This window comes from Lepus europaeus, chromosome 16, assembly GCF_033115175.1.
Source record: "Lepus europaeus isolate LE1 chromosome 16, mLepTim1.pri, whole genome shotgun sequence".
NCBI classification, from domain to species: domain Eukaryota; kingdom Metazoa; phylum Chordata; class Mammalia; order Lagomorpha; family Leporidae; genus Lepus; species Lepus europaeus.
In genome coordinates, this window is record NC_084842.1 from 59,079,924 (window position 1) to 59,104,842 (window position 24,919).

Genomic DNA, 24,919 nt, shown 5'->3' on the forward strand with positions numbered 1-24,919 from the left:
ACAGCCGGGACACGAACAGGAGCTTACATGGGCTGCCAGCATTGCAAGCAGCATCTTTACCTTCTATGCCACCATGCCAGGCCCATAGACATCTTAACGTATGATCTGGGATGCACGACTGTGAAGGAAGTCTCATTTTTTCTTATTTTAGATATCCTACTTCCTCCTCTGAGTTTTCCTAATGCCTCATAACCCAGCTCATCTATTTATAACTTATTTTCTCTTATGGAATTATCTGTTTCTTTCTTCTAGACTGTTCTCACTTTCTTGTTTTGTACTAAAGGAGTTCAAGGAAGTACAAGAGGTTACCTTACAGTTACTTGTGTGTGCCCTGCTTTCTGGGAGTTCCTTAATACCCCCATAAAGGTCAGGGACCAAGTGTTTTAGTTATGTGAGTTCTCAGGACATGGTGGAGAACACATACACAGACTTTTTGAAATTAAGAATTTCTCCTTTTCTTCTCTGTTTTCCTGTCATTTTTTTCATTCAGCTATGCCCAGGACTACTTATAATTATGAGGGTACTTCAAAGAAGTTTGCAGAAAATTGAATTAAAAGAATTTCAGGGCGTGCATTTGTGCAGTGGTTAATATGCTGCTTGGGACACGTGCATCCACATTGGAGTATCTGGGTTTGAGTCCTGGCTCTGCTTCTGAGTCCAGCTTCCTCCTAAGGTGCTCCTTGGGCGATAGCAGCTGATGGCTCAAGTACTTGGGTCCCCACCAGCCACAGGGGAGACCCAGATTGAGTTTTGTTATCCTGGCTTTGGCCTAGCTCAGCTGCAGCTGTTGGAGGTGTTCGGGGAGTGAACCTGGCAATGGAATATTTCTGTCTTTCTCTTTCGGGTTTCTAAATAAAATATAAAAAATTCTGATGATGATGTGCATTTTCCACAGACTTTTTGAAATACCCTGTATATGCACTTTTCAACTTATTGCGTTTTATCCCCAAATCCAATCTTTGTTTCCTGCTCTGCGGAAATGGTTATGGTCCCTTTGCTCCCTGGTCCACTGGCATAATGTGCAGTTTCGTCAGTAGAGGGCGCCGGAGACATGGCAGGAGGAAGCAGAGCGCAGTCCGTCCCTGCCCACTGCTGTCACCTGGCCATCTCTGGGCTGTGTTTGCAGGGGAAACTTCGAGGACAAAGAGCAAGTCGCTTCCCACTTAGTAGAAAAGCAGTGAATTCCCTGCACTCAGTGCGTTCCCTCCCTGGAATCTCTGGGTTGCTCTCGTGGGAATCAGGGGCTTAGGGGAACTGAGCCACATGGCACACTCACGTTGCTTTCTGTGCTCATTGATAAAATCCTGCTCTTGCCAAACAAGTCCTCTGCCAATATCAGTTACACAGTCACAGGTTCGCTTAGTAGCTCAAGCATGGGAAAATCAAACGCCGGACCCTGGTATCCAGCCAACCCTTGTGAGCCCAGTCCTCTGTCCTGGTAGAGAGTTCTCTGTATTAAAGCTTCCCTGTTCAGGTCACTGTGTGGCTCTGTCTCCTGATTGGTCCTTGACTGATGCATCCTGGCAGCAGAATCATCTTCCTCCCCTAACATTCATCTCCCCAGAATTTTGAAGCCTTCGCTTCTCTTCAGTTATATTTAACTTCAAGTGATGGATTTATGACTTCTGACTAGCGGTCCCTCCCCTGGAATCCATTCGTCACTCCTCGGCATGTCCGCTCTGCGCGCCACTCGACACCACAGCCCTCCTCCGCACCCACGACATTAAATGTGCCTTCCTCTCTCAAACGCCCTCCTTTTGTCCTTTCACCTTAGCAAGGCTTTTCTGAAGAGTCCATGTGTAGGGGCCGGTACAGCAGGTAAAGGTGCCACCTGCAGTGCTGGCATCCCATATGGGCGCTGGTTCCAGAGAGACCCAGCTGCTCCACTTCCAATCCAGCCTGGGATTGGAAATGCCATGGCCTGGGAAAGCAGTAGAAAGTGCTTGGGCCCCTGTACCCATGTAGGAGACTGGGAAGGAACTCCTAGCTTTGGATTAGCCCAGCCCTGGCCGTTGTGGCCATTTGGGGAATGAACCAGCAGATGGAAGTTCTCTCTCTCTCTCTCTCTGTAACTCTGCCTTTCAAATAAATAAATATTTTTTAAAAAGTCTATATGTATATAACTGTTAGTGTATATAGTAGGCAGAATTCTAGAGCCTGTTCCTACCCATTAAAAGTAGAGCATGAAAATGTAGCACAGGTGTGGTAAGGACACGGATCACTGTATCTCTCCTTGGCTTCAAGTCTATGTCATGCTGGGCAATCAAGACAGAGAAGACCCTCAGCGACTCAGTGGGGGCCCCCGCATGTAGAGGTCAAGCCCTGACTTCTCAGGCTTTCACCCCTCTCAGTCCCCGTTCAGTCATTTTATTGCTCTGCAAGTTTACCGTGGTTTATACTTGTCTGTCTTTTCTATAATGCAATATTGATTTAAAAAAAAAAAACAGCTTTAATGAGATTTAACTCACAAACCATAGAAGTAACCCATTAAAAGTGTACAATCCAGTGGTTTATAGTACGCTCACAGATTTGTACAACCATCACCACAACCAATTCTGGGACATTTTTGATCACCCAAGAAGGAAACTCCGTAACCAGTAGTGGTCATTCCCATTCCTCCCTCCACTCACATGCTGGCATCTCCCCCTGCCTGTCAGCCCCAGTCACTCATCTACTTTCTCTGTATATATTTTGCTTATTCCAGAAGTCCAGCTGGAAAAAAACTTCTATCTAATTGTAATTATAGATCCTATATCATTTAATCAACCTCTTATCCCTACCCCCTAACTCTGCCGCTAAGCCTCTGGCAATCAGTTTACTCTGCCCTTTTGTGAGATCGGAGTTTTAAAATTGCTGACTTCTGTGCTTATTTATCTGAAAGGCAGAGAAACAGAAATTGCACATCAGCTGCTTCACTCCCCAAATGGCCGCAATAGCTGGGACTGGGCCAGGCTGAAACCAGGAGCCTGGCAACTCCATCCGGGTCTCCCAGTGGGTGGCAGGGACCCAAGCACTTGGGCCATAATTTGCTCTTTTTCCAGGCACATTAGCAGGGAGCAGGATGGGAAGCAGAGCACCGAGCCTTGAGCCAATGTTCCGGTGTGAGATAGCAGTGTGGTAAGCAGGGCTCACCCCCGAGCCACACCTACCCTGCAGCTTCACAGGGCGCTTGCTCGGCGTGTCTTCTCGGACATCCCAAGGCTTTATGTATTTATTTTACACTTTCTCCATGGGGAGTAAGCAATGTATTCTTTTGGTTTGCCCTCACCCCAGTTTTTTAAAGAATTATGTATTTAAATTTTGTTTATTTTTTACTTATTCCTGAGTCAGTTTTGGTAATTTGATGTTTTAAAGAGTTTCTCTCCACCTATATTAACTACTTTCTTGGCAATAGTGCTTCTTCTTCTTCTTCTTCTTTTTTTTTTTTTTGGTGAATAAATTTGTTTAGTTATTCCAAATACCATGCAGTCTGCATACCACTTACTCTGCTGGGTGACCTCCGTCGGAAGTCCTTCTGAGCAGCCTTGCTGCAGACTGGCTCGCACACGCTCAGACAAGGAAGTAGGTCAGCTTCCGCCGAACTCCACTACCTGCGTGCGCTTCGTCTGAGGTGCTCGTGCAGCGCCGCTGTTCTTGGCGCTGCAGAGACGGCTCTGTGGCTGGCAGCTTCTCCCCAAGCTCACTGATGCAGCCGCCACTAAGCAGGGACCGTGTTCTCCCCACGACACTGGCTACCTCTGTGTCTTTTTGCCACTGCCCGATCTGTCATGTGGAACAGACAGGTGTACACAGATGAGCAACTCGGGAGAAAAGCAATACTTTTGAAGATTTAGTTGCATTCTTAATTTCTAGCAGAATGTTTTTACTACCTTCACCAGTGACAAGAGACCTTCTTCGAGCAGAGTTTATATTTAAAACTAGGCAGTAAACACTGTGGTGCGTGGTTAAGCTGGAGCGTGCCATCTCTTGCAGTCCTAACCCAATGGTTATGGAGACATCACTTCCCTGCCCAACCTGTTAGTGGTTTTGAGGGCACAAACCTACTATGAAATGACTTACATAGACTTCAGATAAATACAATTTATTTCTTGTCCACAAAGAAGACGAGGTTGAATGGAACCAGCTTCAGCCTGGGAAAGGATCCGGGTCATGTCTGTCTGCCAGCCTTCCCTGGTGTCGCGGTCTCAGTTGCCCTTTATTGGCCCAGGGGAAATAATTACCCAGGGCTAAGGGGGAAATTGGGTGGCTCTAGAGTGTAGTCCTGGTGCTGGACCTGCACCAGGTAACACTGTGTCTCTTGAAGAGATTGGTAAGGTGTCAGGGTGGCTCAGGCCCAGAAGATACAAAATACCCGTGATACTCTTAGGCCCTAGGAGTGAGGACAGAGGACTGACGAGGAGTTAGTGCATTCTCATCAATATCTAGATGTTTTCTGAGACCCAGGAGGATGATAATACCAAAATGAGGCTTGAATTTTTCAGGCCATTTGCTTTTTTTCTTCCAGTTAAAAAATGAAGTCTCATAAAAATATCATGAGAATAATCTAGACACATAAATATAATTTTCTTGAATATTTCTGAATCAGTTAAAATATTATCAACAATTCCAAATATTATGCAGAGTCTTTGAAAAAATATCTGTCTCAGCTTGGAGAAAACATTTCTGGAATGCCTGTCATGCGCCAGGCATCGAGGAGCACTTGCTCCCAAACTTCTCCATTGCATTTGTCATTCTTTCTTACTCTAAGACTAGAATTGAAATCAAAAGAGCCTTTCAGTGAGATGTTAAACAATTCATTTATCTACAAATTACACTGAAAAATTTCTTTGAGACACAAATCAATCTAGTTTTAATCCTAGTGATATAGAACATTTGTTGTTTTGACATCTTTTGAGAAGTACAGACACAGAGGTAAGACAGACACAGCTCCTATTTGCTGGTTCACTCCTCAGATCCCCACCAATGGTTAAGGCTGGGCTGGGCCACAGCTAGGAGCTGGGAATGCAATCTAGGTCTCCCACATGGGTAGCAGGGACCCAACTGCTTAAGCTACCACCATTGCCCCCAAGGCTCTGACCCAGCAGGAAGCTGGAATCAAGAGCTAGCACTAGGATTCCAACCCAGGTACTCCAATATGGGATGCAGTCATCTTACCACTAGGCTAAACACTCACTCCTGTTAGAACATTTAGATAACAACTTGTAGTGTATCTAATAAAACTTCTTTAAAATTGTGACAAAAATATACCCAGAATTTACCATTAGTCACATTTAGTATCTTTACCGTGTTGTGCAGCCATCACAGCAGCTAGTTCCCGAACATTTTATCACCCAAAAGGAAACTCCATACTTCTCAGGCGGTCACTTCCGACTCCCCCTTCCTCTCAGCCTGGGGCAACCACGAATGTGCTTCCTGTGTCTGTGGACTTGCCTGTTTGGGATATTTCATATAAATGAAGTCGCACCATGCTTGGGTCTGGCTTCTCGGACTCAGCATATGGTGTTCAAGGCTCATCCTTGCTGCAGCGTGTATCACTGCTTCATTTCTCTGTGTGGCTGAATAACTCCATCCCATGTCTATACCAGAATTGTTTATCCACTCATGAGCTGATGGACGTTTGGAGTCTTTCTGCTTTTGGCTATTGTGACTAAGTACTACTATGAATATTCATGTGCAATGTGACTAAGTACTACTATGAATATTCATGTGCAAGCTTTTTTTGAACACGTTATTTTCAGTTCTTGTCAGTTTATAACCAGGATGCTGGCCATATGGTAATACTGAGGTATTGCCAAATTGTTTTCTCTAGCAGCTGCACCATTTTACATTCCCACCAGCACTGATTGAAGGTTCCAACATATACTTTGTTTTAAAAATTATACTCATCCTAGTGGGTGTGACGTGGTATCTCACTGTGGTGTTGATTTGCATAACTGTTGACACTGAACATCTTTCCATGTGCTTCTTGATCATTTGCATCTCTTCATTGGAGAAATAGCTATGTAAGTCCTTTGCCCATTTTAAAATAGGGTTGACTTTCTGTTGTTGAATACAGGAGTTCCTTTATGTATGCTTGGTACTAGGCCCTTACGAGATATATGATTTGAAAATATTTTCATTTTATTGTTTGCTGTTACAGTTTCAGTATGATTAGGCTCTCAAAATCGTGCAGTTTAAACCTCAAAGTCAGATGTTAATGATGCTAAGAGGGTACAGGCTTTGTGCAATTATGGTATTTAGGAGATGGGTCTAGCCAAGAGATCCTTAGGTCATTGGGGGTGTTTGTTCAGAAGGTAATTCTCCAGAGTTAGTAGAAATTCCTGAGTTTGGACCAGCCTCTCCCTGTTTGCTGGCTCATCATGTGATTCTTCCTTACTTGAGCGCTACCATTGCTATCCATCACCCTCATCAGATGCCAGACCAGTGGACCTGCCCAGTCTTGGACTTGAAGCTTCAAAACTGTAGCTAAATATATTCTTTCATTACATTATTGTCTCAGGCCTTTCGTTATAGGGACAAAAACCTAATACTGTTGCCTTTTTTCATTTTCTTCATCACATCTTTTTGATGCACAAAAGCTTTTAATTTCGACAAAGTTCGATTTATGTTTTTCCTTTTGTTGATTGTGCTTTCAGTGTCATATTTAAGAAACAATTGCCAATGTTAAGGTCATGAAGATATATGCCCATTTTATTCTCAGTTTTATGATAATAGTTCTTACAGTTAGATCTTGGATCTATTCTGAATTCAACCTGTGTGTATGGTATAAATTAAGGGTCAAATTACATTCTTTTGCATGTGAATATCCAGTTGTCTTAGCACCATTTGTTGAAAATCAGTTGGATATAGTTTACTTCTAGACTATGTATGCTATTTTATCAATCTGTATGTTTAATTTTATACCTTGATTAATGTAGTTTTTATAGTAAATTCTGAAACTGGAAAATGTTAGACCTCCCACTTTATTCTTGTTCAAGATTGCTTTGGCACTTTTAGGTTCCTTGCAATTCCATATGAGTTTAAGAATCAGCTTTCCAAATTCTCCAACAAAAGCTACTGGGTTGACAGAGATCGCATTGTATTTGTAAAATTACTTGTGGGAGTAATGTCATCTTAACCATAAGTATTCTAGCCTGTGAACATATGATGTCATCCATTTCTTTAGGTCTTCTTTAATTTCTTTCAACAGTGTTTTGTACTCTTTAGTGTACAAGTTTTATACCTCCTTGGGTCAATTTATTCCTAAGTATTTTTTCCATGTTACTGTAAATGGAATTTTCTTAATTTCCTTCTAACATTTTTTCACTGATAGCATATAGAAATAAAGCTTTTTTTGTTGTTGTTGATTTTGCATTCTGCAACATGGCTGAACTTCTTAAAAAGTTTTTTTCATTTGAAAGGCACAGTGATAGAGAGCAAGAGCTAAGAGGGAGAGCAAGATCTTCCATTTGGTTCACTCCCCAAATGTTTCAAGCTGCCAGGGCCGAGCCAGGAGCCCAGAACTCCATCCAGACCTCCCACATGGATAGCAAGGACCCAAGTACCTGAGCTATCATCTGCTGTCTTCCCCAGTGCATTAGCAGGAAACTGTATTGGAAGTGGAGTAGCTGGGACTTGAGCTGGCAGCCCTGTATGGTACACAGGCATTCCAAGGGGTAGCTTAACCATCTGCATCATGACACCCATCCTTGAGTTTTGTTTTTTTTTTTCTTTTTCATATATATATATATACACATATATATATGCGTATATATATATTTAAATTGAACTAGAAGTTCTAGCCAGAGCATGCATATATATACATATATGTACATCTTTATATATATGTATATAAATCTTTTTATGTATTTATAAATACATATACATTTTTTCCTTAGTATATAGATTCATGTGTTCTGCAAATAGTTTGCTTTCTTTTTTTTTAAGATTTATTTACTTGAAAGTCAGAGTTAGAGAGAAAGGAGAGGCAGAGAGAGATCTTCCATTAACTAGTTCACTCTCCAATTGGCCGCAACAGCCAGAGCTGAGCTGATCCGAAGCCAGGAGCCTCCTCTGGGTCTCCCACGTGGGTGCAGGGGCCCAAGCACTTGGGCCATCTTCTTACTGCTTTCCCAGTTCATAGCAGAGAGCTGGATTGGAAGTGGAGCGGCCCATATGGGATGCGGGTGCTTCAGGCCAGGGTGTTAACCCGCTGCGCCACAGCACCGGCCCCAGGATCCCTCTTCATTTTTTTCCCCTTACCCTCATTGCTCTGGCTAGAACTTGTAGTACAATTTGAGTAGCAGTCAGGAAAGCAGGCATTTTTCTGACCCCAGGGGAAAACTTTGACTCTTCCCCCTCTGACTGTATTTTTAGTGTGGATTTTCATGAATGCCTTCTGTTAGGTTATGGAAGGTCCCTTCTCTTCTTACCGTGCTGGGGCTTTTTGTTTACCATGAAAGGGTGTTGGATTTTGGCAAACGCTTTTCCTTACCAAGTGCGATGATCATGCTGTTTTTTTTTCCTTCATTCTATTGATGTGGCTTATTATAGTGATGTTTAAAAGTTTTTAAATTATAATTTTAATAGATTCAATGTGATTTGTACATACATTTCCAAGAACATAATGATATTCCTTTCTTTCCTCCCTCTCTCCTGATTGATTTTTGCATGTTGAACCATCTCTGTATTCCTGTGCTGTCTCACTTGGTCATGGTGTATAATAATTTATTTTGATATGCTGTTGGATTTTTCCTTCTAGTATTTTGTTGAGTTTTCTACAATTGTATTTGTAATGGATATTGGCCTGTAGTTTTTCGGGGGGATGTCTTTATCTGGCTTTTGGTATCAAAGTAATGCTGGCCTTAAAGAGTGAGTTCCTAAGTTGTCTGTTTTCCATTTCCTGGAAGTGTTTGAGAAGGATTGGTTCAATTCTTTATATGTTTGGGAGAGTTCAGGCAACCCATCTAGTCCTAGATTTCCCTTGTTCTGAGGTTTCTGATTACTAATTACAGGTCTGTTCACATTTTCTGTTTCTTGAGTCAGTTTTGGTAATTTGTGTGTTTCTGAGAATTTGTCCACCTATATTAACTAATTTCTTGGCAATAATGCTTATTTTTGATGAATAAATTTGTTCAGTTATCCAAGACACCATGTAATCCAGTACTTACAAAACTTGAAATGCATGGCATGTTTTGTTGCATTTAGTCTGCTAAAGCAAAACTATAGAAAAGTCTGTAAGAGACTTACACAATTTTCCCCCAAATACTAAGGAACCAAAATTTTCTGATGGCACATGACTACTAGAAATTTTTATTAAAGAGCATTAACCCTCTTATTTTTTCTTTTTATAAATATGAGATTCCTCACATACAATCACCAAGAGGTAGGAATGGTAAGAGAGCAGACTGCCTGCATGTGAATCCGTGCTGTGCCACTTACTCGGATGTAATCTTGCCGTTCACCTCTCTGAGCCTCAGAGTCCTTAACTATTAAAAAAGTGAACATTAATGGAACCCACCCTATAAGGTTGTTGTGAGGACTGAGTGCAAAGATGTATCCTAGTCATAATAAGCACTGAACAATAAATGTTCTTTATAAGAGAACTGGGGTTAAAATAAAGAGCATCTGGACATCTCAATGGACCGTCCAGCAGTAAAAGTCAAGGCAGTGATGCTGGACGGCAGATGCAAAGCACCATGTTTTCCTCTAGTTTAATAGGAGGAGCGGAATTAAAGTCTTGGCAAATGCCATCACCTGGAACTAACTGGGTCTTTTTAATGATGGCTCCCTAACTCCTGGAGATGTTTAAACCCAACATCTTATGCTAATGGTGCTGAAAGGGTAGAGACTGACTGCAGTTATGCTGTCTGAAGTTAGGGCTCTTGGGAAGTGACTGGACTGTATGAGGTTGCTGCAGTAGGGCCCCGTGATCAAATTAAGATGGCTGCAGGAGAGGCCACGTGAACAAACATGCTTCCCGGCTTACCATGCTGCTGATCCCGCCCACAGTTCACCACGGACGCTGCCACCCTCATCACATGCCAGACCAGTGGGGCTGCCTGCTCTTGGACTGCGAACCTTCCAAACGTAAGCCCCTCTCAGGTGTGTGTGATAGGGAAGAAAGGCTGACGAGATTCCAGAAAAGCGGGTCCTACAGTTGCACTGGAGAGGCGCTGTATCAGAGCAGAAACTCCGTAAAGGAAAGCAAGGTCCTTGGAGGAGGCAGTCCGTTCCTGGGCTTTAACAGGGTCTGGGCTCCACTGTGCGGCGCGGAGCCAGGGTGTGCGTAGTGAGTGTTCGAGAGCTGCTCACAGGTCCCAGTCCCCACAAGGAGGCGACGACGCACTGAGGTTTCCACTAGTAAAAATGTTTGCCTTCTTATACTCTTTCACCTTATCTGTCTTCCCATAAATACATCTATTTCACAGCTGATCTCCTCTTCTTAGGAAAATGACTGAATTCATATTTATAATATGATGAGTACATGAACTGTGAAAATTGCTGTTACCAGTGTTTTCTTAGGGCCACACCAGCGAAATGGCCACAGGGCTTGTCTTCTTGACTGGAAGTCCTTGTTTGGGTTCCAAGGGAGAAACATTTCATGTGCGTTCAAAATCAAGTCATTAAAATGTTTTTGTTTGAATTTTTAAAGAAAGTAACTAAAATAGAGGCTACCCTGATAAAAATGTAACACATTACCACAACATTAAAAGATGGGAATTTAGTTTATATTCTTAATGTTAAGATATAAGTTAATGACTCATACCTTATAGGATTTATCACAAAATGCTACTGCTCAGTGCATTTTTGCACTGAGAGTATTAACATTCGCATAAGTAATTAGAGTTTACAAATGTACAAAACTTTGGGTAACAAACACTTTCAGCATATTCTTCAAAGATTGAGTAAGCCCATGGCCCCCAAACAGTTTGATTTCAAGGAAGCACAATGGATTACCAAGCATGGCCAAACCTAAGCAGGGCAGGGGGGCAAAGACAGACTTGAGAACATCAGAATATCCCAATAATTTTGTCAATATCAAAAGACAAAAATCAATGTATCTTTTATAATATAAAAGGAAACAAATCCATATAATTAAATACTAGTTAGGCAAAAGAACATTAAAAGATAGATAACATTTATTTTCTCTACATAACTTTGCATTTCTTAAGTTTAATGCAAACACCATTTTCCAATTTGAGACTGTTATAACATGTAGTTCCTGGTGACTGTATGTAAAGGAATGACTATGCAGGGGACCCCAAGCACTGTGTCAAGCTTTTGTTCGGTCATTGTTGTTTCATCTCTCACATTTTACTTGATTCATGGGACTGAGACAATTTTAGAATTACATCCTGCAATCAAAGCATATATAATGTGACTGCCTCTGGAAAAAAACTAAATAGTATAATTTTTAGTGTGTCATTAAAATGGTGGCTGTGGTTAAACAAACCAGTTGCTGCAATTCATGGATGGTAAATTTCCAAAGCGATCTTTTAGAGGTTTTAACTGGTGCGTCTGCACAGTTATAAAAGAGATCTGGCTGTGAGTCAAGTGTGCTCCCAGGCGGCACGGGTTAGGCTGGGAGCAGTACAGTTGTCCTCCTGTTTTCTGTCAGGAGCGTCTGTTCGTGATCCACCGGCTGTGTTTTTGATTCTCTAAATGGGAATATCTGATCGTGGTCCATGCACTCCTCCTCCTCTGTTTTCACATCTTCACTTTGAGAGCAGGCACTTTGTGCCCAGGAATGTGGCATCGCCCACGCACTAAAATGGCACTAAGTTGATCAGAGGCAGAGGCTGTCCTCATTTAGAAAACAGAGCAGTGGATTATAATTTTACGGTCACAACGCAAGCCCCAGCTCTTCCTAGGCACAGAGGAGCAACCTAAAAGAGAAAGAAAGAGTCAGGCGTCAGACTGCAGGTGAAGATGTCAGTGCACTGCACCAGCTGGTGAAAGGCTGCAGCTGCTCTGGTTGGTAGAGTTGCTGGCCCTCGCCTGACGTCACAGTTTCAGGACTGAATGGCTTGGGTGTATTGCATGATGTATAGCACACTTTTCTTTGATGTATGTTTTTTTAATACCTCAAGAATTAGTCTTCATATTTTGGCCAAAATGATGTACAATGAAGAAATGCTGAACACTTAAAGCAATGTGGTGACCAATGTGGAGGAGACATCAAGTGGCATCTAGCGGTTCTCTGACAGCTGTGCCACCTTGGAGACTACGTAGAGAGCACACTGCGTGCCGGGGGCTCTGCCGAGTCCACAGGACCCAGTGACTGCACTTCTGCTGGCTGCCTTTGATGTGCACGGCTGAGAACTCCAAACTCAATCCACCACTTTTTAGCCCAGTGAGTAAATAATAAATAGCACCCATTGAGCTCCCTAGGAGTGGAAACAAACCTGGTGAGTGAGCTCCAGGACACTGGTCTGGGGCTGGGAGGAGGGTGTTGCTAGGGGAAAGAATACAATGGGTAAGAAATTCTTAACACTTCTTACTTTTTTTTGGTTGTTTAAGGAACCTAGACACTTGAGAAAATTTATAGGGAAACAGATGTGTGGACAGGATGGTTTTTGAAGAGAATTTGACCCAATAGGGTTAAAATGTTAGCACGGGTGGTGTTTGTTTAGTGGGGAGGTACTAATTGAAAAGCACTAAGAAAGTTTGCTTTCTACTGTGTCTGAAAGGGTATGGAATAAAGTGGTTTTCGTCAAATCCACACTTATCAAAATGACATCCTAATCAGAGTGGTGCCCCTTTCCCCCCTACCTCCAACAAGTTGATTTTTTTTTTTCTTACAGGCAGAGTGGACAGTGAGAGAGAGAGAGAGAGAAAGGTCTTCCTTTGCCGTTGGTTCACCCTCCAATGGCCGCCGTGGCTGGCGCGCTGCAGCCGGCGCACCACACTGATCCGATGGCAGGAGCCAGGTGCTTCTCCTGGTCTCCCATGGGGTGCAGGACCCAAGGACTTGGGCCATCCTCCACTGCACTCCCTGGCCTCAGAAGAGAGCTGGCCTGGAAGAGGGGCAACCGGGACAGAATCCGGTGCCCCGACTGGGACTAGAACCCGGTGTGCCGGCGCCGCTAGGCAGAGGATTAGCCAATTGAGCCACGGCGCCACAAGTTGATTTTAAGAACAGACCAGACTTCATCTGAATCAGCTGTTTTGATCACTATTACATCTCCCTGAACAAGCAAATAACCTAGATTTAAACCCTGTCTACTTACAGTACTATAGAAGTAACCTCTAAATCATTTACATCGAAATATCAGTTTGTAATTAGCAGCTTTTCTCAAAACACCCAAGATACTGTGTCTCTACACTGTGATAGCTGACACTGTCATGGCAACCAGCATAGAGGATTTACAACATCAGCACAGTCATCGTCTACTCTGGGGCAAGGCTGGTAGTGGGGCAGGTGGTGGTGAAGACTTTGTGACCTCACTGCAATGCTATAGAAATGTCCCCTTGTCCGTTTGTCAGGACAGTGAAAACTGTTTTCACTCACTGTGGTTTTACATTGGATCAATTCACTAAGGCTTAATTTGAGTGCTAGTTATTTCTCACTAAAGCCCTCCCAACAATTACTTTGCTTTTTCTCTTTGATTTCCTTTACTACTCACTGCCTATCCCATGGGACACTTAATACCAACTGCTTATATTGTAGGCACATACAGATCTTATCTACTTAAGTTAAATTCCATGACAGTGGGAATTCTCACAAATTGTTTTCTTCACAATAATTTCTATTGCTCCTCATATATATATGTGTGTGTGTGTGTGTGTATAGTATATAACTTGGCTTAGTAAAACATTTATTGAATGTCTTTTATGTACCAGATATTGGATTGGGTGTTACAAGTACAAAAGTCCTGATTCTATTCTTGTTGATAACAGAAGCAAAGATCTCAAAAGATCATTCTTAGAACTAGTAGGTCCTCCCATAAGTAGACATGGTTAGAATTGTTTCTGATAAGCTTTGCCAGGTCAGCTTTCTTACTTGCTAATATAATTTGGGGCTACCATATTGATTGGGTTATGACCAGAAATTTAATCATCTACAAAATGTCAGTGGCTGGAGTATTCAAATACTAATTGCTCATGTATGGCCAAGTTCAAAATTTTCTGATGATTATTTTTATTATCTTCTACAGTATCCCATCTTTGCTGTAGCCCTCCTGTGATCCTGTAAGCTCTGTCAATACTAGACCATTTCATCACCAAATGTTGGCAGATCAATGGATTTTTCTGAATAGTAACCTACAATTCAAAGGTAACTTCAGATTTTAGTTATGTTATAAAATTAACTCTGTCTCTTGTTTACTCGCATTTATTTGGAAGTGACTGCCTTATTTACTCAATACTACATAAAAGTGACAGTATTTGTTTCATCGAAAGAATTGTTTTAACAGAAAGCAAGTGTGATAATGAGAAGTGAAATGCCATACCTGAGTCCACTCATTTGTCTGGGGATCGTAAGCCTCTACTGTATTAAGGTAAGTCTGTCCGTCATAGCCACCAACAGCGTATAGCTTATCACCAAGTAGGCAGACCCCCACGGCGTCTCTGCTGATGCTCATGGAGGCCACTGCAGTCCACATGTCAGTTTTGGGATCATATCTGAAAGAAAAGTTTCAACTGATATTGTCATCTCGATAATTCATGTAAAAAAAAGTCACTGTTCAGGTCTAACCTCTTACTGTCTGCTATGGAAATAAAATGTTTGTCCAAACTTCAGAGAAACTATCAGTAATTTTCCTAAAAACTCACAGGATTAGAGATTCATTTAGCAATGGTTATCATTTACAAGGAGGTAACGTAAATACTGAAAATTTCAGTGGATTGCCTACTGGCAGTGGAGAAATCAGTACCTGAAGCTGTGTCTAAGAGGGCACACAGCATCAGTCACTGTTGGGCCTTTTTGTTCGTGGGGTGAAGTGTCTCAACCAGACCTGAGCAGAGTCACCACGGTAACACGACCTGTACGGCTCCTGCTGTCTCGCCGTCAGTGCCAGGTCTCTAGCAATGCTACACAGAGCCCATAATTTCTGACTTAAAGCCTATAAAGATTTATGTATTCCTTTTGTGAATTATAACAACTAATAAGCATAGTCTGAATTGTGTTTTCCCCGATACAGGTGAAACGCTTTCTCAAAAAACTACTAAGTTTGCTTATTTTACAGAAAGTCCTCGTTACCACAGACAAACCTTGATTTTACTTTGTATCATTTATTAAATATATCACGCCAATATTTAAAAAATCTGATGATCTCTACTCTTATGAGTGCCCATTCACTTCCATTCCTCTTTCAGATTCAGAGTCCGACAACAGTGTGAAGGTGGTGGCTGAGTAACCTCCCCCAGGGTGTGGACACGCCAGCTTTAACAACGAATTGTTCATGTACCAGTTTGCCTTTACAAGAGCTGTGGAAGCCAGGTGCAAGACCACACTGCTTGGTTTCAGTACCACCGTAAGAAAGGACACATCAAGGAGGCCCTGAAGAAAGAGAGGGACAAATCTCCTTGCTCAGCTCCATGCAGCACAGCATGGAGAGACACCAGGCCACCATTGGAACCCAGTGCTGGACGCAGCCCCACGGCCCCTGCCCACAGGAATGGAGCACAAAGGTGAGCACAGGACGAGACACTGCAGAGCCAGGAGATCCATGCTGGCCTCAGAAAGGAAGGGAACTATGGACACACCTTCTGCTCTCTTTCAAGATTAACCCTGAGCCAAGAGGTACTTTACTCGGCGAAACAGGGGAAGCAGGAGGCACCAGGCAGTCCCTACTCACACTGCAGACACCGTGGGCCCTTATGGGCCCCGAGCTTAGATTAGGGCACTGCTGGGTACCACACTACCCCACTGCCTGGGAGAAAGAGCCCAGCCCTGGCTGCACCCTCCCGTGCACAGAGCCATCTTGAGACAGTGCCTACTGAGCCCTGGGAAGCAGCTGCTGCTAGCAGCTCCGTGGTCACAGCCAGGAGGCCCCGAGCGGCCCTCCTCTGGCTCTGGGAACAACCTGGGCAGCACACAGACTGCAGCTTGGCCTGCAGAGCCCCCCACCCCGACACAGTCGGGTGGCCCTGCTCTCCTGCTGCTCCAGAAGGAGCGGGGTGACCCTACCCATGTACTTTTGGCTCCATAGCGCAGCCAGCCAGCCCTGAGTGGCTTGGCCCTCAAAGCCCAGGGAAGTAGATGGGCAGACCTGAGCAGCTGTACCGAGTGGCTCACCTGTTGAGTTCCCCGGGAAGCCATTGGGAGGCCGTGCCCATCCTCCTATGGCTCTAAGGAGCTGCTGAGCAGCCTGCCCTGAGAGAAGGGGAGAAGCACATACTTGGTGTTGCCCTGGGCCCAAGGAAGCAGCTTGGCAGAGCCTTGTGGGCAGGCTGGACCCTGGAAGCACCGTGATGTGACCTGAATGGCCTTCAGATACTGACAAGCAACCTGCCTTGCTACCACACACATTGTGCTGCATCTACCTGGGCCTAAAGGGGTGGCCCCACACACATACAATCAGAAGACACTAGGGGAGCCCCACACCTGCAGCGAGGCACCACTCATAGGGCTGCCAGTGACCTTGCACCCCGACTGGTGGTGCGGTTCTACAACCCCCGGAGCCTAAGTCACTAAGACACTTGCAGATATCCCCAGTGCTGTGATGCTGAAGAGGCTATATGGACACTACCCGAATGCACTTACCTGAAGCCAAAGCCAGCACAGCACATCCAACCACCATCCTAGGACACATCACCAGCAGAAAGGTTTTTGCTACAAAAGCCACTGTATAACATTAGTAGAATTAACTGACCCACCAGATGCACAAAAACCAAGAGGCATGAGAAGCATGAAAAAGCAAGTTAAGGTGATGGCGCCAACAGAACACGGTAACTCTAGCAAAAGCCCACAAGGAAGTGGAAATCAGCAAATTGCTGACAAAGAATTCCAAAGAATAATTTTAAGAAACTTAATGAAATAGTTTAATACAGACAATTCAATGACATTGGGAGGAAAATTCACGATATGAATGAGAAATTCAGCAAAGAGATACGGATCATAAAAAAAGAATAATTAGAAATCTTGGTGCTAAAGAACTCAAATGAAATTTTAAAAACAATAGTTGATAGCCTATTGGGTATGCAAAAGAAAGAAAGTCTTTTGAAATAACCCAGATTTAAAAAGTTGAAAAGAATGAAGGGAGATCCAAGACTTTTGGGACACCATTAAGTATGCAAATACTTGCTTTATTCTATGAGATAATTATGCTGAAAATTTTGCAAATTTTGGGAGATGTGGACATTCAGCTCCAGGAAGCTCAAAAGGACCCCAACCAAATCCTCTGAGGTATATTACGGTCAAAAACAGAAGACAATTATAAAAACAGCAAGACAAGTGTCAAGTCCTGTATAAGGGAATTCCCCCTCCCACTAGAAACTGGCAGACTGATCAGCTGAAACCTTATAGGCCAGGAGAGAATGGGATGAAATATTCAAAATCGTCAAAGTAAAACGCTGCCAGCCTAGCAAAGCTATCTTTCAAAATGAAAGATAAATCAAAACTTTCCCTGACAAGCAAAACCTGAAGGGATTCCTTACCACCAGACTGGCCCTACAAGACATGAGACCTGAAGCAAAGGTAGCCAACAACAGGAAAACACACAGAAGTACAAATCTCAACAGCAAAGCAGATTACACAAGAGAACGACAAGAAAAATGAATTCTTCCTATTTAGTTCCACTCCCCTGCGGCTTTGATTTGCTACATGTTTAGTGAAGGGTTTTTTCACCTGTATTAGGATTACAGTTGTATAATTTTTTTCTTATATGCTGGTCTCTTAAAATGACGTGGAAGGTGATCCTTCTATATTTTCTGAAAGGTTTCTGCTTTAAATGTCTAGTAGGATTCACTAGTAAAACTATTTAGACTTTTCGTTATTTTGGGGGAAGATGAAAGCATGAAATTAATTTTTTAAAGGTATATGGGGCTATTTAAAAATTTTTTTTGGCATGTCAGTTTTATCAATTTGTTTCTGAAGAAATATGTGCATTCCATTTGTGGCCAAAAAGCAAATGCTATCAGTCTATTGAAAGTACATCTACACTCCTGTGTTTATTCCTTCACTATTCATACTAATTAAGACACAGAATCAACCCATGTGTCATCAACCAATGGATTGATAAATAAAATTTGGCATACATACTTTATACTATTCATCCTTATAAAAGGTTGAAATCCTGTCATTTGTGACAATGTGGATGAACCTAGAGGACATTGCATTAGGTTGAGATAACCCAGGCACAGAAAGACAAATACCACATGATCTCCTTCATTCATGAACTCTATAAAAAAGTTGATTACATTCAAGTTGAGAGTAGAATGCTGGTTACTGGTGGGTATAGAAAGAGAGTTGATGGTGAGGGAACTGGGGAGAGATTAGTTGATGGGTAAAATGTAAGCTAGATTTGGGGAACAAATTCCGGTGTTCCACTGCTTAGTAGAGAGACTACAGTTAATATATTGCTGTTTTTCAAAACAGCCAGGAGAGGATTTTTAATGTTCTCACCACAAAGAAATGATAAATATTTGAGGTTGTGGATACACTAATTACTCTAATTTGATCATTAGGCAAAGTATACATGCATAGAAACATCACCTTGTATCCCATAAATACATAATATACAATTAAATGTCAATCAAAAATAGCATTTGAAACTCAAAGAATGTTTTAAACCTTGAGACAAACATAAGTTAGAAAATAAGAAAAATGATTTCTGGCCGGCGCCGTAGCTTAACAGGCTAATCCTCTGCCTTGCGGCGCCGGCACACCGGGTTCTATCCCGGTTGCTCCTCTTCCAGGCCAGCTCTCTGCTATGGCCCGGGAAGGCAGTGGAGGATGGCCCAGGTCCTTGGGCCCCTGCACCCGCATAGGAGACCAGGAGAAGCACCTGGCTCCTGGCTTCGGATCAGCGCGATGCGCCGGCCACAGCGGGCATTGGAGGGTGAACCAACGGCAAAAAGGAAGACCTTCCTCTCTGTATCTCTCTCTCACTATCCACTCTGCCTGTCAAAAAAAAAAAAAATTCTGTATAATACAGGATTCAGAAAGTGAATTAAGAAAAATAAGAAACTAAAAAAGCCAGTTTTATGTTTTTGGAAACATTAAAAAAATAAAATAAAAAATCCTTAATGAGGCTTCAAGACTCAACATGATCTGCCACGTCTCCAGCCCCTCCTTTCCTGCATTGGGGTGCACGTGCAAGCATCTCTTGATTCTGCCTCAAAAATCCACTCGATTCTCCCTATTCCTTGAACTCTACTGACTGTAGTAGATGGGACCTTGACCTCTCATTCCAATCTTTCACTGCTGATAGGCTCTCTACCCAGCCTCATACTCTGAGCTTTGTAAAGTCACTGTGGATGATTTGTTTACTTTTATAAGCTTAATAACTGGTATTCTACTTTATTATTTTATATTACCTCATTTTGTATCAGGAATGTCCCTATCCTTTTCACTTTTTATTTAGCTCTAAGATTAATTAAGCTCCTTTTCTTACTAGGTGCAGTGTCCAATACATAATAGGTACACAATAAATGCTTGGCATATGATTTAATTAATAAATGATGCCATCCATTCTAAGGTAAAGCTTAAGTAGGCAGTAATATGATGAGAATATGAGTAGGCAGTTGGGGGAGATGAGGGAAGGTCAGAGCAGAGATCCAAGGTGTACAGCACTTCTAAATAAGTGTCTTGCGTGTGGTTGACCTTATTCATTGTCTGAACTATCAGAGACTTAAACGTTCACTTGTTCCTAGTTTTCTGTCACGAGAAGTTACCTCTCCACACAGTCTGAGAGCCTGGAAGTCAAATTGGAAGCAGGAGCATCGTGTCCTCCAATGGCATACAGCAGTCCATTCCAGGTCGTTACGCCTACGCCACCTCTCCGTTTTGACATTTGTGCACACAGTGTCCATTTATTAGTATGAGGATCAAAACATTCTACTGATTTGAGACAAGAACTTCCATCACGACCACCAACCGCATAGAGTCTGTGAGAAGAACAAATGATAAATAAGAAATAGTGTTATACTTAAGACAAAAAGGCTACTCTGGCATTTCATTGAGTTGAAAGTGTCATTAATTGTAAGATACACTGCAAATTTATACACCATTGAAAAATAAAGTGCTGGGTGTTCTGCATGGTGGTGAAGGCACTGATTGGGACGCCCACATCACACATCAGAGTGCCTGGCTGTGAGTCCTGACTCCACTGCCAACTGCAGTTTCCTGCCCGTTCACACCTGGGAGGCAGCAGATGATGTCCCAAGCACTGGGGTTTCTGCCGCTCACCCAAGGAACCCAGACTGAGTTACTGGCTCATGCCTGCAGCCTGGCCCAGCCGTGGCTGTGGAAGCCATTTGGAGAGTGACCCACGGATGGGAGATCTCTTTGTCTCTCTCTTTCAAATTATTTTTGAAAGAAGATATGCTAACAATTAAATGGCACAAGTATAGATCCTGTATTACTCTGTATTCCTGAAAAAGAAAACAAATGGCACTTGAAGGCAATGACAACTACCTCACAGCTGCCATCTGTTTCACGAGTCACCACTGAGTGTAAGATGCAGTTTTAGAGATGCTAAAATGTGGGTCTTAGAATAGATAAAGTAAAATCACGGTATATTTATACCTAACACTGTTTTAAACAACTAAGGTATCACCTGGTTATGAAGGAAAGAAAGTGGCCTTCTCCGAGCACCGACCACAGGGGAGGCCTTTACAGTGCATGTCCTCCTCATCACCACCATCATCAAGTACCTGGAAGCCATGCTACAAGAAACAGAGGCCTCTGGAAATTGAGACTGGTACACAGGTGGCCCAGGGAGAAGCAGACTCGGGACACACAGCTCCACAGTCAACAATCATCTGGGATAAAATTGTATAGTGAAATAGGAGAGAGAATGTATGGCATCAAACAATGGCCTATAGATGTTTATTATTTATGAACAAAGATCCTCTGTTAATTTAAGCAGAAAAGGGTAAGTTACCTAAAATAAGTATGGTATATGAATGACTTAAATGTCTGGTAGATCAGTTTAATTATAAATCAATATATTATACTAATTTAAAACCACCTTTTGGTCTGAACTTAAAGTATATGTAACTATTTTAAATATCTAAACACAATATTTTTATTAAGCACAAAATCTTGTACTTTTTATTCATTTGGAAACCTCTTTATATATTTTCCATTTTTTAAAAAAAATATTTTTGTCAGATAGAGTCAGACAATGACAGAGTCAGACAGAGAGAAAGGTCTTCCTTTCACTGGTTCACTCCCAAATGGCCACTATGGCCAGAGCTAGGGCGATCCGAAGCCAGGAGCCTGGTGCTTCTTCCCGGTCTCCCATGAGGGTGCAGGGGCCCAAGCACTTGGGCCATCCTCCACTGCCTTCTTGAGCCACAGCAGAGAGCTGGACTGGAAGAGGAGCAACCGGGACTAGAACTGGTGACCATATGGGATGCCGACGCCGCAGGCGGAGGATTAACCAAGTGAGTCACGGCGCCGGCCCCTATTTTCCATTTTTTAAGAGTAAATTCATTTCATTGCTTATACAAAAGGTCATATATTTTGAATTTATGGATGCCTCAGTTAATATTTAGTTTTATTTTAATTTTTTAATTTTTTTTTTTTGACAGGCAGAGTGGACAGTGAGAGAGACAGAGAGAAAGGTCTTCCTTTGCCGTTGGTTCACCCTCCACCGGCCGCTGCGGCTGGTGCACCGCGCTGATCCGAAGGCAGGAGCCAGGTGCTTCTCCTGGTCTCCCATGGGGTGCAGGGCCCAAGCACCTGGGCCATCCTCCACTGCACTCCTGGGCCACAGCAGAGAGCTGGCCTGGAAGAGGGGCAACCGGGACTAGAACCCGGTGTGCTGGCGCCACAAGGTGGAGGATTAGCCTATTGAGTCACGGCACCAGCCATTTAGTTTTATTTTTAAATAATATTTGAACTATAACAAATTTACGGCCATTTAAACTCAGGTATTTATATTTGGGCAAGTACATATATTTTAAGGATAGACTTCATAATTAAAGTATGCCACTGTGCCACTCAAACTAAGATTACTATCTTTAATAGCTACAGCAATATCTTGTTCTAAACTTAACCTATATTCATAGTTTATAAGTAGAAATTTATTTGAAACCAATCTGTTAGGATTTTTATGTTAATAACTACTTGTTGGCCGGTGCCACGGCTCACTAGGCCAATCCTCTGCCATCCCAGGTTCTAGTCCCGGTTGCTCCTCTTCCAGTCCAGCTCTCTGCTGTGGCCCAAGAGGGCAGTGGAGGATGGCCCAGGTCCTTGGGCCCTGCACCTGCATGGGAGACTGGGGTAAGCACCTGGCTCCTGGCTTTGGATCCGTGCAGCGCAGCGGCCATTTGGAAGGTGAACCAACAGAAAAAGGAAGACCTTTCTCTCTGTCTCTCTCACTAACTCTGCCTGTCCAAAAAAAACAAAACAAAAACTACTTGTGGGGTTAACATTGTGGCACAGTAGGTGAGGCCGCCAGCCCCTATGGGTGCTAGTTCGAGTCCTGGCTGCTCCACTTTAGATCCAGTTCCCTGCTAATGTGCATGGGAAAGCAGCAGAAGATAGCTCAAGTACTGGGGCCCCTGCACCCACAGGGGAAATCCAGATGAAACTCCATTGTGGCCATCTAGGGAGTGAACCAATGGCTGGAAGATCTGTCTTTCCCTCCCTGCCTTTCAAATACATAAATTAAAAAAAAAAAAAAAGACTTGTGTTACTGTTCTTACTATTAAACTATTTTCATCTTCAGATATTTGGTAATTTCATGAATATGGATTACAGAGTATGAGAAGGCATCAACAATTAGACTATTGATAATTTAAAATTCACACAAGGACAAGTGTGTGTAGGTGCACACACACACAGATCCACAATCCTTACTGTGAAAGATGGTACAGTACGGTAATTGAGAACATGAACTCAAACCAGACTCTAGGTTTGAATCCTGGCTCTACCACTCCCTAGTTTTGAATGTAGTCAAATTATTTAACCTCCAGCTGCCTGAATCTCATCATCTGTAAGTCCTTATGCACAGAATTAATAAGTTAAGTACTTCAAACAGTGTTTAGCATGTGATAAATAAGGAGAAAAATTATGTCTCCATTTGTTTTCTCTTGGCAAACAGTATTTATAGGAGATATTACATGTACAGCATTTATCCTGAATATTAAGGGTTAAAACGTATTGGCAACACTCCCTGAAGAATCATTATGTTCTAAGAATAGGATTCTGTGGAGCAACTAGGGGAGGGGTGTTGCAAAAATGCTTCACTTGAAATTCAAAATTTAAAAAGTATTTTAAGTCTTCAAAATATCACCTGGCTCAATTAAATGTTAAACTCAGGACTCATTTGTCATCCCCATGACAGTATTTATCCAGAAATATCATGTCAACTGTGATAGTGTTGAACTATGTAAAATAAGATTTAGGTCTTGCCTGACTTTTCCAATTATGATCAAGAATGCTAGTAGTTGGCTGACAATGTTTGAGATTCAACTTAGAAAAAAAGTTTCCTACCCTCTCAAACTACTTAAGCAATTTAACTGAACAGTCTCCTGGGATTCCAATTACATTGTTCTCATAGTTAAAGTAACTATTCCCATTTCATCCTCTTCTCTGTCAGTCAGGATTTTCTTCAGGCTGGGTATTCTTTAAAACAAACTTATTCTTCTACATTGACTTTTGCAAGTAAATATTATAGCCCTGAACGTATAACAGATTCAGAATAGGTTTAGATTAAGCTTGAATTTCCATTTACCATAGAAACTGAGGTTTCTATAAGACTTCTTTTAAAAGAGAAATTCTGCTATTAAAAGTATTTGCCAGCCAGTGGCTTCAGGATAGCCTGAGCCAAGTGTAAGTCTAAATAAAGCTGCTTTCTGTCAAATATGGTAGAACAGAAATTTTTATCTCTTTGAACGTTTTGAGAAAGGGAATGTAACTCAAAACACAGAAAATGTTCTTCCCTAAAAAGTGTTTTGCTTTCAGGAAACACTGTCCAATAAGTTAAAACAACAAAAACAGTAGTTAATTTTGGCTCTTTAGTTTATAGATTAAAAAAACCTGAGGCACCAAGAAATGATTTGTTCTGAATCATAAGACAATAGTAGCAAAAAGATACATAATTAATGTTTTTTCAAACAACTACAAATTGTTTTCAACTAACAAGATAATTTCTGTTTATTCCAGATTTATAGCTATACTGTCTTTTCAAAGTCAAATTCCTTTTTTTTTAAAGTTTTTTTTATAAAATTTATTTTTATTTGAAAGGCACAGTTACAGAGAGAAAGGGAGCGATAGGGAGAACAACAGACAGAGAGAAAGATTTTCCATCTACTAGTTCACTCCCCAAATGGCCACAATGGCCACGGCTGGTCCAGATTAAAGCCAGGAGCTCCTTCTGGGTCTCTCATATGGATGCAGGGACCCAAGCACTTGGGTCATCCTCCACTGCTTTCCCAGGCACATTACCAGGAAGCTCGATCAGAAGTGGAGCAGCAGGACTCAAACCAGCACCCACATGGGATGCTGGGCATTACAGGTAGTGGCTTTACCCGCTATGCCACAATGCCAGCCCGCAAAGTCAAATTTCTTAATAGCAGATTAGAGATCCTTAGCTTCTGATATAATCAGGCTCTCTCAGATTTATATTCAACTAATTATTCTTTAGGTAAATGAAAGACAAATACTTCTCATTAGAGGACAAGAAAAGAAAGAACAACATTTCTATGCCTAGGTGGCTGGCAAAGTCTTCCAGGCGTAGCAATGAGGTCTTTCGGCTTTAGAGTAGGTCTGGAAACCAGGTTTCAGAGAAAGCAGTTACTCTTGTCATCCAAGAAAGAAGGA

The 24,919-nt window shown here is 42.3% G+C and overlaps 1 protein-coding gene and 1 long non-coding RNA gene across 8 annotated transcripts in view; one reads left to right on the plus strand and one right to left on the minus strand.

Annotated features, from left to right (window-relative positions):
- LOC133775331 (uncharacterized) overlaps positions 1-18,715 on the plus strand; it is a 48,294-nt gene extending 29,579 nt beyond the window's left edge. The window contains exons 2-5 of one of the 4 annotated variants that reach the window (XR_009868221.1): positions 9,991-10,083; positions 12,072-12,334; positions 14,139-14,257; positions 15,298-18,715. This is a non-coding gene — a long non-coding RNA (uncharacterized LOC133775331). Of the gene's footprint in view, positions 1-9,990; positions 10,084-12,071; positions 12,335-14,138; positions 14,258-14,396; positions 14,475-15,297 lie in introns of those variants that run through there. The other 3 variants (XR_009868220.1, XR_009868222.1, XR_009868223.1) reach the window with 3 other exon arrangements.
- KLHL5 (kelch like family member 5) overlaps positions 10,688-24,919 on the minus strand; it is a 76,078-nt gene continuing 61,846 nt past the window's right edge. For all 4 annotated transcript variants that reach the window (XM_062213586.1, XM_062213585.1, XM_062213584.1 and 1 more), the window contains 3 exons: positions 19,819-20,031; positions 14,433-14,604; positions 10,688-11,867 (listed from right to left, as the gene is read on the minus strand). In XM_062213586.1, the coding sequence (XP_062069570.1) occupies positions 11,811-11,867; positions 14,433-14,604; positions 19,819-20,031 (442 nt within the window). In that variant the 3' untranslated portion in view covers positions 10,688-11,810. The remainder of the gene's footprint in view (positions 11,868-14,432; positions 14,605-19,818; positions 20,032-24,919) is intronic.